Source organism: Coturnix japonica, chromosome 3, assembly GCF_001577835.2.
Source record: "Coturnix japonica isolate 7356 chromosome 3, Coturnix japonica 2.1, whole genome shotgun sequence".
Lineage (NCBI taxonomy): Eukaryota > Metazoa > Chordata > Aves > Galliformes > Phasianidae > Coturnix > Coturnix japonica.
In genome coordinates this window covers 87961487-87974591 of record NC_029518.1, presented here as the reverse complement: position 1 = coordinate 87974591, position 13105 = coordinate 87961487, and the positions used below count along the sequence as shown (strand labels likewise).

The 13105-nt window shown below is 41.2% G+C and overlaps 1 protein-coding gene across 2 annotated transcripts in view; it reads right to left on the bottom strand.

The window, feature by feature from the left end:
* TAF1B (TATA-box binding protein associated factor, RNA polymerase I subunit B) overlaps positions 1-10655 on the bottom strand; it is a 41322-nt gene extending 30667 nt beyond the window's left edge. Inside the window, exons 1-7 of one of the 2 annotated variants that reach the window (XM_015859452.2) lie at positions 10475-10655; positions 9626-9724; positions 9458-9545; positions 8282-8379; positions 7878-7973; positions 7329-7461; positions 3953-4109 (exon numbers count right to left, since the gene is read on the bottom strand). In XM_015859452.2, the coding sequence (XP_015714938.1) occupies positions 3953-4109; positions 7329-7461; positions 7878-7973; positions 8282-8379; positions 9458-9545; positions 9626-9724; positions 10475-10492 (689 nt within the window). In that variant the 5' untranslated portion in view covers positions 10493-10655. Of the gene's footprint in view, positions 1-3952; positions 4110-7328; positions 7462-7877; positions 7974-8281; positions 8380-9457; positions 9546-9625; positions 9725-10038; positions 10250-10474 lie in introns of those variants that run through there. The other variant, XM_015859453.2, reaches the window with a different exon arrangement.
* Positions 10656-13105: the final 2450 nt, after the last annotated feature.

Genomic DNA, 13105 nt, shown 5'->3' with positions numbered 1-13105 from the left:
TAACAGAAAAGCTCAACATAACTAGTTGTACTTCCCTCCTCCTGCTCCAGCTGTGTACCCCTGGGGCTTACCATTCACTTCCACACATTAAACTCACAGCAGCAGCAAAAGCATCCCTGTGTCCCTGCTATAAGAAGAAGAGGGTTTGTTTGCTGTCATTTAACCATCAGAACCCAACAGGCAGTTCCTACAAGTGCCATGAGGAGTGAAGCACACAAGCGGCTCAGCCGAGAGGACACCTGGTAAGGAGCACTGCACAATTAGCTGCCAGATCTGAGAGGTGGCTCCAAGAAACTGAGAGCAGCAGCTCCTGAGCCAGCACAGCACCAGCTGCAGGACAAACAACCAAGGCACAGGGTGTGGTGTGGCCTCGATTGCAGCTAAACCACCCGTAACAGCTCACTGCCTTCCAAATGGGAAATCCCACCCTCCCCGCTGCCCTCTGCATCACACTCCTGCCTCCTCCCTGCTGACAAAAGCACTTGTGTCACTTCTCCTACTGAGGATTAGACTGAGAACAGGCTTTTGTTTTCTAGGGTTTGATTTAAAACAGTCAGATTTCCAGACTCTGCTGACAGTGCCGCCAGAACAACGTGGAAAGGGATCGTGTTGAAGCAAATTACACAGCAATGTGACTTTCTTCTGCAAAACTAGAGTTCTGATTTGCTTTCAGCTAATGTTAACAGCTGGGTGCGTGCTAGCACCCAGCACAAGAGAAAACACAGCAACATCTATGCAAGAGGCAATACAAGAGACAAGCAGGGCTTAAAGAAATGGTGGTTGTGTGTTTTTGGTGTTTTGCTCTTAGAAGTTCTCCCTAACTTGGCTTTACCACGTCGAAGCGTTGCAACTGCTGAAAAAACAATGACGACACCTATCCCAGCCTGAAATTACTGTCTCCGTGCAAAAAAACATGCTCTTCTCTCAGGTGGAAAGCTGCTTCCATGCTTTAAAAACCCCTGAAACAGCATAAATATTCTGCTGTGAATGCAATGTGCCAGTGACTCGGGATTTTAACACTAAAAGCCCAGATTTGGAACAGAACTTGAGAATAGTTTAACTGTCTGCTGTTCTTCCAGCCCTGCCATTTAGCAGATGGGTGATCTAAACACTCGCAGGACAAAGTTGTATCAGTGAAGTGCCTGAACGGCACATACAGCGTACAGTCCGTGTTCTTTTAATTACAGCAGCAGCATACATTAGTCAGGGCTAAGTGCAAAGAAAATCCTGCATACTACGAGGAAACGATGCATCTGCTGAAGCCACACAGCAATGCCACAAACTGATTACAAGTTCAGTCTTGCCGGAGTAGCCGGGTATAACCTCATTTGAGAAGCAGCAGTTCTCAGCCTCTCAAAGCCTAGCACCTCAATTTTCTTCCCCCTCCACAAGCTCCCCATTTTATTAATTAGTTAGAAGAATACGCTGCATGTAGACAGAGCGCTGTGAGATTACTCACGGTGGAAAAGGCTTTACTATTACGCAGGCTAGAGCAGAAGGTTGTTAAAATGTTATTTTTAAACCAAAAATGTCCCTTCCAGAGGAGGTAATTGTAGTGTTTTTTCTGCTAAGTGTGTCAAGTAGCAAGGAGGAGTGTATTTTTGGTGTAGTAAATCCTTTAAAACCTGGCAGGTTGCCGCAGTGTGGTGCCTAAGCATGTGTCACAAGGGAGGAGCGGGAGTCAGCTGACTGCAAGGCAGGGAGAAAACCAAACTGAGGACAAAACAAGGCAGAACTTTGAAGCACAACTGTAATTCGGATGGTTTAAATAACACAATTTGCTTACAAAGATTTTAAAGGCAACACTGAATATTTCATGTTTTCATTTCTGGTGTGTCACTATTTTGATCTGTATCTCAACGCATGCAAAAAATGTTAAAATTGTCTGAATTTTGAGCTTAAATATTCAGCCATCAGAAAACAAGAATTTGACGGTAGCTCATGCAGTTTAGAATTCTCTCCCCTTCTTCATCAAGCTTGTGAAAGGCAAAGACCTTAAGGGTAGGGAGGGAAACATGATAATGTAATTCCAGTCTCCTACAACTATCGTATCATTGTAAAACTTTGCAATACAAAACATCTTTTAAACATCACTTTTTGCATTTAATTCACTTATGTTCAGTGCATTTAAAGTCACTGAACCATTCTGATCCCCCCACTAGATGCATGGCCTTATACAGAGTGTATTAAACCCATACATTGTCCCTAATTAAATGATACGCTCTTTGAAATAATCTTATTTCAGTTTCCAGTTATTAGTTTCTGATTATGCTTTTTTCTGCTGTATTTGGTACCTGACTTTTATTGTTTTACAAAGACAAAGGACACTCTCCGAGTTCTGAATTTTCTTGGATCTGTTCTGCAGTCTCTGGATTTAGAAGACTCAAACACAACAGTACACCATTAACATGGAATCAACACGGTCCACCTAACTGCTGAATTCTATTCTTACAACTGGCTTTCATAGGTTTTGGGTTGTTTTTTTTTTTTTTTTTGCCATGGTGCTACTCTGAATTCTGAATGCAATGGCATTTTGATGAACATTTTAGAAGCATCTTTTACACAACAGCATATCCAGTTATGCAAAGATGCAACAGTTTGTGTGACTGTGATTGCTGAAGGCAGCAGACATCCCCTGAACTTAAATCAAAGGATTAAACATCAGTTTAATGTACCCAGTGTTAATCGCTATATATCATGACATACAAACCTCTCTTGCCTTGAAAGTACTCAGAGAAGAATGTTTCCATCGTTCTCGGAAACCTTGTACAAAGCTAGCAAAGTGCAAAGGGATTGGCACCCAGACTGGCAGATAAACTGGGATAAACTCACCTTGTATTAAACCTTCAGCAGCAATACCAGTGATATCCATCACAAGTATTGCCTTGTCTTTTAGCCCACAGGTTGCATACTTGGAAAAAAATAAATAAAACTTCAACAACTGAAGCCCACCATATCAAGTGAATCTTGAATCAGTTTTTCCTCTGTTCTATCCAAGTGCAATTAGATCTGCCCACCTACAGTTACTTGATCATTTTGGCAAAAAGAAAAAGGATGTTTTCCCCATATTTCTAGAGATGGACAGTATTTCAACAACGGTTAAAAAAGAATATCAGCACACTGAAGGTCTTACAGAGCAGCCTTAAGGATTTCTGAATGTAAACTGTGTTGGTCTGATTTAAAATACTCATTGCTAACAAAAGAAAAAAGTTGGCAGTTTAATCCCTTAAGAAAACAAGGAATATATTCCTATCCACATTGTAGGAAGGAGAAAAGAGCTATGTTGTCAGTAATGGCTTGACAATCCCTATATTTAGCACCAAACTATATCATTACATTTTTTTATATCTACTGTATTGAAAACTCTTTATTCTGAACTCTGAGGATTACAAACACAAAGATATAAAGACAAAAAAAGGACTTGCTATATTAATTTCTGAGCCCCACTCCATTACGTGAAGCTACTGAGTTACCTTCCAGATCACCGTATACTGCTGGCATTGTTTGCATGATGACACTGACGCAAGTCCCAGAGAACATTTACTCATTTAGTTTTGGCATGCTGACAACAGCAAAAATAGCAAAAATGTGACCATGCCTACCGCTCCACTGGATCTTAAGAAATCTCAAAGGAGAAGGACAAAAAGCTTCTTTAGCTCCTAAACCTTCTGCCTTGCAGGTCTTTGAGTTTCAGTGCAAACAACGGAAGAGAATGTTCTCATGAAGCAGCTGCACAAATTCTTGTGTCAGAGCACAGTTATGGATACTAAACATAAGGGACTCCTCACTGAAGAAATTACTAACAAGGTAACATTGAAGGTCTTATTAAAATATATATATTTGTGTATGTGTATATAGATAGATAGATAGATAGATAGATAGATAGATAGATAGATAGATAGATAGATAGATAGATAGATAAATCATAAAAGCAACAACCACCCATTCTTACCTTAGGAGATCAGATAACGTCATTGGTTCTTTCAGCCAGAGTAATGCCATGTAACAAAACGAAAGGGTCATTGGCATTGACATCCTCAGTTTATCCTTTTGGTTCCTTTTTACATACAAGCTACCATCCACTGATCCAGAGCCTACAGAGGTGCTTACTTCGGTTTATGGTAAAAACAGAAGAGAAAAACATAATTGATACAACACACACACAATCCATGGGGTACAGAGAACAAGACAAAGGAACATACAAGTTCTCTTGTTCAGTAACTAGCAGCATTTCCAAATCATTACTCTGCAGTTGTTTGGTAGTCAAGGTACTTTTACTGCTAAACAGCTTCAATCTAATTTATTCATCTGCCATCATATGAGGCAACAACCTGTCCCCTAAACAGATATCTCAGGTGAAACATTGGATCACATGAAAATAGACCTCATTCCGGAACCCATAGAAACAGAACCAATTGGTCTCTGGACTTTTTGGTGGGAGATACACTTCCCAGCTTTTCAGAAATCTGAGTTTAACTGCAGTCATCAGCTGGAAATACTATTTTCCATTTGACAGATAAGGAAGCAGTGGAGAAAAGAGGGAAAATTCTATGTACTTAAACCAACACTGTGGAGTTGGAGATTAAAACAGAGTTTTAAGCTTCTGTACTGTCAGAGCTTTAATAAGAACACAACCTACAATGCAGAGACTTTACTGAAATTAAGGTGTGTATCCATCTGCCAGAAAGTAGGTTGTTATTGTTTCTTTTTAACTTTAGAACACAGAAGTATCAAATGGTAAGGAAGATTAAAGAAAACCACAACGAACCACAAAACAACCAAACCTTCCTATATCCTTACTGAGATGAATCAATAACCAAGGAGAAGCAGCAACAGGAAACTTAATTTATGGGAGTGACTTATGAGTTGGGAACCTTTTCAGCAGTGAAACCTTGGAATTCAGGGAAAGAGGAACAAAAACTGAACAGCTCTTCTTCCCTACACCATGAACTAGCCAGGACAAACAGAAATGGTTCGTTTCTAAAGCACACCAACACATCAATGCTGACTTTGTAGTGACTTCTCCCACAGCTCCCCAGTCTGGGCAGAAAGTGTGAAGACTGATGCACAGTTCCCGAGATGGGAGCTGCAGGGACACAGCAAGCCTGTGTAGGAGGCTATTCCCTGAGTAGGGAGCTGGGCAGCCCCGTGGTTAAGCTGGTAGGTGAAACCCAGGTGTGTGAGGTGGCAGCAGGCAGAGGTCTGGCACCTGCAGACACACAGGCAGGCAGATGTGCAATATTGTGTTTCTGAGTCAGAATTAGTCTTTGATGCCACCTACTGGCTCCTCAAGAAAGGGACATCAGGACAAAAGAGACAGCACGCAGGGGACACAGACTCGGTGAGAGGATCCTGACTGTTGCGTGTAGGTGTGCTGGGGAATAAAGGCAGCAGCCTTCAGTTAATCCATTTAGTCAACAGTTTCACCTTTTACACGGATACATGTGCTTAGGCAGCTTCACGACTGAAGCTTCATTATTAATTTCACATTCAACTCAGTTTAGAATAATCCTCATTATATTTGTGGCTTTAATGATAGCACACAATTTCCTTTTATTTCTTGCAGCTTACGCAAGACGTGACAACATACAATTACACACATCTAATAATTTAAGAGTTTAATACGCTTCCCTAGCAATATCTCAGCACTGTACTCAGTGCAATTTGCTATTATCCCTATACAAAAATAACAAAAAATAATAAAACAAAAAAAAACCCCAACACAACAATTGCATGTTGGAGCAGCCTCTTAGGAGAGTGTTGAGGTTTCCAGTCTGTAGCAATAACAGCTCAGTAGAAATGGCACCGAAGAGGAAATGAATCAATCTTCACTACAATTTATGGTCTATTAGAACACATCTAGTATTATTTGTATCAAATTTCAATATAGTAAATAATTGCCGTGTTTCTTTGGTTGCTCCAAAATATGCTTTTACTGTCACTGAGCTCTTATCTGCTTCAAAGGCTTTTAGTGAAATAGGTATGACTACCTGAAGGTTAATCTGTTCTCCAAAACAGACCAAGAAGAACACATTAAATTACGGCCTATCTTAATGCTGACTTTTAGAAACATAGGAGGCACAGCTCCTAAAAAAGAAAGGAGTTCCTCCAGACATCTAAAAGGGAAGAATTCAACTGAGGATTTTAACTAGTTTCTTTTTCCACTATATTCTTTCCTACTTAATACGTACTTGTAAAACACCCTGGATCTCCTATGTATGAACATACAGAGACTTTTTACTTGCAAACCTTGACATTTTAGTATATTAAGATGGCAAGTGTTTGCATTATGTTCGCAAAAGTTTGTATTGCTATTTTACCCCATTTCCCCCCCTCTAATCCTATTCAAAAGTTTTAAAGTTTCTAATATTTCTAATTGCCGTAGCTCAAGTTTCTCATTCTGGTTTCATTTCTGGATTGTATGAAGTAAAGAGAAGAATATGGAAGGACGAGATTATATTCTTCAGACGGTAGATGGGCAATATCATAGAAGAACAGAAGTGGAACATAAAGAGAACCACATAACATGGGAAAAACAAACACAAAGAAGGAAAAGACAAACAAAGAATCAAGCATAAAAGAAGAATCAGAAACTCAAAGTGCAAGCAAAAAACATTCAAATATGCTTTGAGTTGTATTTCCATTATCAGACATCACAGAACTGTCTGACATTACACTTGCCCAGTAACACCAAAGACTCCGATTTTCTGTAGTGTTTTAATTAAAATGTTTAGAACTCAGTCAATGTTTCTGAGCTCATTCGTGAGCAGAAAGGAGAAGCTGAAGGAATGATACAAGATTTTGGATGAAAAAGGCTATAAAGATAGTAAACATAATGCAGGACAAGAGATACAGAAGTACCAAAAACACTGCTAAGGAAAAGAAATAGAAAGATAAATGCATATGGGATAGGAAAAAAACACATAACGTGAAGAAGAAAAAGGAACAAAAGAATCACCTCTTTTTCTTAAACAGAGCAGTTAGGACTGACAGCTCTGCTGTTAGCTAAACAAGCGCTTATGCTTCAAAACTCCAGCATTTGTGAACATGTAGGTTTGTAGATAAAACAGCTTTTTCTTTCCTCATTCCAGACAGGATGCACAGGGCAACATGGCTACAAAATACAACTTCCCTCTGCAGTTCCAGATCATGCTCAACTTTAGAGGGGAAAAAAAAAGGGGGAATAAAGAAGTCTTCTGCTACAGGTAGAATTGAAAACTTTACACTTTCCAGCTACATATCAACAAGTCCTTCCAATTCATTCTGCACAAATACACCTAAGTTGTATACAAAAATGGTTTCCAGATACTTCACTTCATTGCTCCTACCTGAGACCTTGCCAGCTGATGAGGCATAGTTGCAATCTGTCTGTAGATCCCCATCACTTTCAGAGACAGATAAAAAATGAAGCAGGCTGGGTCGCTCTGGTTCACTGTCCCTATCTGTACTGCTTTCACATCCCTGGTTTTTGTAAATAAGACATAGTATTATCTACTGTTAGTTGCTGTTTTAATCTGAATAAACTAAATAAGGCACAACAGATACAAGATTTAGTACATGAAGTTGAAATGCAAGCTGTTCACATATTTACTTGCTCTATGAATCACCGGTATGTAAAGAAACCTTGAAAAAAAAATTTCTTTGTGATTCTGTTACATCCCAATCTGCTACAATGACCAGAAAGGAGGCGATTTATAGGAGCAAAGCATAATGAAATAAGTAACTTCAGAAGCCTGGACATGTCGTATTCCATTTAGAAGACATTCTCGCTGGAGCAAGATTAATGAAAGTTAGGTATGCAGCTCAAAGAAAGATTTTTGTTGTTACTCTTTAAAAAAGATAACCAATATCTCATAGGATCTGAGCTTTTCACTTACTGATAATGCCTTGATAGTTTCACCAGATGGTTTGTTGCAATATGCCTGTTGGTTCTTCTGAAGGTAACGCCTCCAAAAATTGCACAGAATTTCATCCTGGTAAACACAAATGGACAATTAGTGCATGGTTTAGAAAACCATTAATTTATGTGAAAACAGAACAGAATTGCTAAGCCAGGGACCTAAATAATATTCCAGCTCTCATTTCATTACCTCCAGTTTTTATTTCATGTTTTGTAACTACAAAGAAAATTAAGTTTGTTTACATGCACTCGATATTTTTTTTAAAAAGAGAGGGATTTGATTTACCCCCAAAATTACAGTATCTTTAAGTAACAGCCCTGCTGCACAAGCACAGTGTGCACAACTCACAGCTTGTAGGATTCACACTGATCTCTACATACCTTCATTTGTGGACATACTCCCAATGCTTCCAAAGCTTCAGCTTGTTGCTTTAGTACCAGCTGAAAGCCTTCACAAACATACCATTCCGAGCCTTTATCTATTAAAAAGAAAGTGTTTTTTAAACCTTAAGCAAGGTATTTCCACTTAATATTGTTATCTTGTACCAGGGCAGAGATACATCTTTATTAAATAACTTCAGATATGAGATCAAAGACCATTACACTGAATATTCCATTAACTTCCACTTACTCACAGGCTTAAGAAAGAAGAAATATTACTGAACAAGCGCTGTTCTAACCATATTTCCAAATGCTAATATATTTCACTATCATTTCTAACATGACATTTGTAACTGAGTAGAGAGTTGCCTAGTGACCAGTTGTTAAGTAGAACCTATTGTTGAAAGAACAAAATGTCCTTTCTTCCCCATATTCAGCATGAAAAACTGGAACACGTTACATTGCAGTACTTCATCAGGTGCAAATTAAAATATATATAAATAAATCAGTGTTCTTCACCACTGTCTCTCATGGAATCATACAGGTTTAACTGAAAGTTTTTCAGATGTTCAGAGTTCTTACTGTATTTCAGCATATGATGAATCTCCTAAGGCCTGCTCCAATCTATTCACTATTTCCTCAGACAGCATTACATTTACTTTCCACAATACCTCTCCACATTTACAAGTTTTTTCCACATACTCTTGGTCTTAAGAAAAAGTCTCTGTAGCTCCCAAATCTCTTTACATTCACTCCACAGCTGTTACTCGTTATTTTCCCCTTCAATCACACCTTGCATCTCATCATCTTAGAAGTTATCTGCCCCAAGTTACTCCCCTGCATTAAGGATGCTGGCTTTACCTGCTAACCGCAGATACAGCTTAACCCTTCACATGTATGAAAATAAACTGACATAGTCTTGTGCAACTGCAATTGCAGAAGGGACTGCATGAAGCTAAGAAGCCTAATGCACAACATCCACCAACTTCATGGAGGCCACCTGTGCCTCTGGAACTCACTGAGGCTGCAGAAGCTCTGACAGTATCTGGGGATGCATTACTTTCCTTTTCATGGTCCTTACTAGCTATCTCCTTTCAGCCACCATTGAATGCAACGTGCTCAGTAAACCAGTGCATCCACTTTTATGCACAATACAGAGCTTTGTGTACAACGTACCAGTTTTTTTCTGACTTCTAGAGCCTTTGGAGATTGTCTGGACTCTTGCATTAAGAAAAGTTTCAGCGCTTACAACTTCTCGAGTTCTCTGCAAAACAGTAACACATCTTAGCAAGGAAAACACCAGACTGAAAGCAGTCTGAAGGCCAACAAGCTCCGCTTTTTTACCTCAATAACATTGTGGCAAGTTCTGCAATAATATCTGCCTCCATCTGTGAGACCCCAGTTCACATCTGAACACTGCGCACAGCACTCATCAAAATCCCCCTGAAAGGAAGAAAAACAAATAGTTTCACATAGCAGATAACCCCATTCATAGAATCACAGAATCACAGAATGACCCGGGTTGGAAGGGACCTCAAGGATCATGTAGTTCCAACCCCCCTGCCTGGCAGGGCCACCAAACATACACCTTTACTAGATCAGGTTGCCCAGGGCCCCGTCCAACCTGGTCTTCAACACCTCCAAGGACGGGGCATCCACAACCTCCCTGGGCAGCCTGTTCCAGGGCCTAACCACTCTCCTAGTGAAGAACCTCCCCCTAACATCCAACCTAAATCTTCCCTCTTTTAACTTAAAACCATTTCCCCGTGGAAACTAAGTCAGTGCCTCAGTAAATCACACACAGGGCACAGGACGTGATGGAGAAAACAAAGAGAAAACACCCATCGGAAATAGGAAGGGGAATAGAGCCCTGGAGATGGAATTGAGAACGACTCAGAAACACGTGGGGGTTGCCTGCACAACGCATGGAGGGTCGTGCCCGGAGAAACCCAAGAGGGGAGAACAGGGAACCCCACAGAAGCAGCATGAAGAGGATCCCTCCTACAGCCCCGCGCTCAGCCCGGGCCTCAACCCCGACACCGGGCCGGGAGCGCAGCCAGGGCCTCCCCCGCCCCAGCACCGGAGCCCCGAGCGCCGCCCGCAGCCACCGCCCGCCCCGCGTGTCAGCGCCGCCCACAGGGCCCCGTTCCAGCCCGGAGAAACCGGCCGCTCCCGGAGCCGCCCGCCCCGCACCGCGTCCTCCTCGTCCATTCCGCCGGGTGCCGGGCAGCCGCTCCGGGGATCCCACCACGGCAACCGCGCCGAGCGCCAGCGCTGTCGGCCGGCTCGGAAACGGCAACCCCGGCGCTTGCGTTCCGGCCCTGCCCTGCGGCCTCGGGCGGCCTCTGTGACCGCGTCCTTCCCTCAGTGCCACATCTCCACATTCCCTGAGCACCCCAAGGGTCGGTGACTCCACCACCTCCCTGTGCCAACACTCTGTCTGACATGAAGTATCTCCTAATATCCAACCTCACTTCTGAGGAAACATGGGGAACTTCACAATTGGAACGTGGATGTTTCATTTTTAAAGAGGATAGCAGTGCTTTTCCAACCCTGGTGATTCAATAAATGCATAAAGCACTTCAGGATCCTTGGATGAGGGAAATGAGGATCTGAAATTTGCTTTCAGTAAAAAAAACAAAACAAAAAACACCAACAATAAAACCACCAAACCTCCAGATCTTGATATAGGTCTCTAATTTCTGCTACGCTAATGGTGATGTCTGAACACTAAGCTCTGTTATTGCAATGAATTTGCCCACAGAATTGGAGAACAGGTTTAGGTTTAGGCCCCTAAAAACAACAGCAACAACAAAACAAACAAAAAAACCCCAAAAAACCACTGAGTGAAAGCATGGGAAAAAATTAAAGCTAAAATATACATGGAAAGAGGTGAGGCTCCCTTGACAGCTGTGGTTACATTGATGTTGGAGGATATGTACAGAGCTAGAGGGAAACTGTTTATGTTCATGAAAAATAGAAGTTATTACTCATACCAACTGTGATCTTTTTTCGGTGTGGGATGAACATTTGTAACACCCATTACAGAGAATTATGCATATAATTCCTGCCATTAAAAAGGTGATCATCAGCCTTGCAGAAATACAGCTAATACCCTGATGAAACAGATCCTACTTCTTATATTGATTTCCATATATATTTTTGTTGTTTGTGAAAATACAGTTCTGGGAAAGCAAGGCCTTTTCGTGTGATGGAGTTTGATCTTTTTCTAATGGGTTTCTATGATGAAATCCCATCTTGAAAAATAATCAGAAGTGCTCTGTATATGGTAAACCAGGAAGAGCTGTGTCCCAGTTAGAAGACGCAGCCTTTCTCCTGCTGGGAGCTGGATTTGGAGTCACCCTGTGAGCAGGCCGCTCCGTGGATCTAATTCAACTGAAGAACTGGCTTAAATTAAGCATGGAATGACTGCTTGGATGAGGCAGGGCCTCAGTGGACTTCTGCTTGCTAATCACACCTGGGCAAAGCAAAGGAAGCACAGTGACAGAACTCTGCAGGCGCTGGTTCTGTGCTTGTGGACAATTTGCTCAGCTTTTCTGAGCCATGTTTTCCATGCAGGTGAGGTAAAGCTATGAAAAGCGACCAAACTTCAGACAAAAAAGTTGTACAAAGAGTAGTGTTGGTAGTTCTAGTTACATATTCAGGCTTTTTATGAGTGCAAAGCTTCCATGAATGTTTCCTAAGACCATCAACTAACTAGTGCAGACTAGTAATCTGGTAGCAAAAATTCAGAGTGTAATAGGGGTAGCAAGTCTTATATCTATTTCTTAAATATTTTTTTTTTTTTGAGATGACATGCTCAAAACCGGTTTTTCAGCATATAAAATGATGTGTAACCTTTGTCCCTAATTACAAGTTACTCAAGCATACAGATAGGCATATGATAATTTCAAAGCCAGGAGACAGACTGTCTTCCTGCTTCAGCTCACTTTTCTAATTAAAATCATTATGCATAGTAGTCAGATTGATTCAAGGCTTAGATAAATAATACGTCCTGTTGTTTCCATTGAATTGAATTTTTAATGAACTGGGTTCCACTGCTGATACCACATTTCTGGCTCTTGAGCACAGACTTGCTGTATGTGAAGGCACAAAAACTACATCTTGAACCAAAAGACGTGTCCTTTGGCCTATCCTTCAGGATATTGCTTATGAAACTTCATTGGCTCCGGGATAAGAACTTCGGCATCACAGATTCTCCCAGGAGTCCCTTACAGACTTTACCCATTGTCAGACACCTACTACAAAGAGCTGGAGCAGAAACACAACCTCAGCTGCTCTAAAGATTGTAAAGATTAACGCTGGGCACATCTACCAGATTCCTGCTTATAGCAGATATACATTGCTATTAACACCCACAATTTGATTTTTGTACCTTCAAAAGAGGAAACAGATGGAAAATGTAGGGAAATTAGGAAAACAAGACAGAGGTGCTTTTATCTGAACCATATGGATTTAGTCTAACCAATCTCTAACAGCGATCATGATATAGGAAGGGTCAAGGGGAAAAGCTGTGCCAAGCATAAGTGCAGCAGAGATGAAGCTGTGGGGAGATAAGTTGTGCAAGAAATAAACATAGGAATGGACAAAGGTGGGAACACTGATGGAGCGTAGGGGTTGGAGGAAGGATAACCAGGGAGGGGCTGAGCTGAGTGCGGCTTTGAAGGAAGCGACAAGAAGAATGAATTTAACATTACTGCTTGGGCACACACAGAATTGCCTTGTGGTATTTAGTGTTTATTGTACAGCTTCAGCTTTCAAATGTTATTTTTAAAATGTGTTTCTAGCCCCGATGTGGAAAGC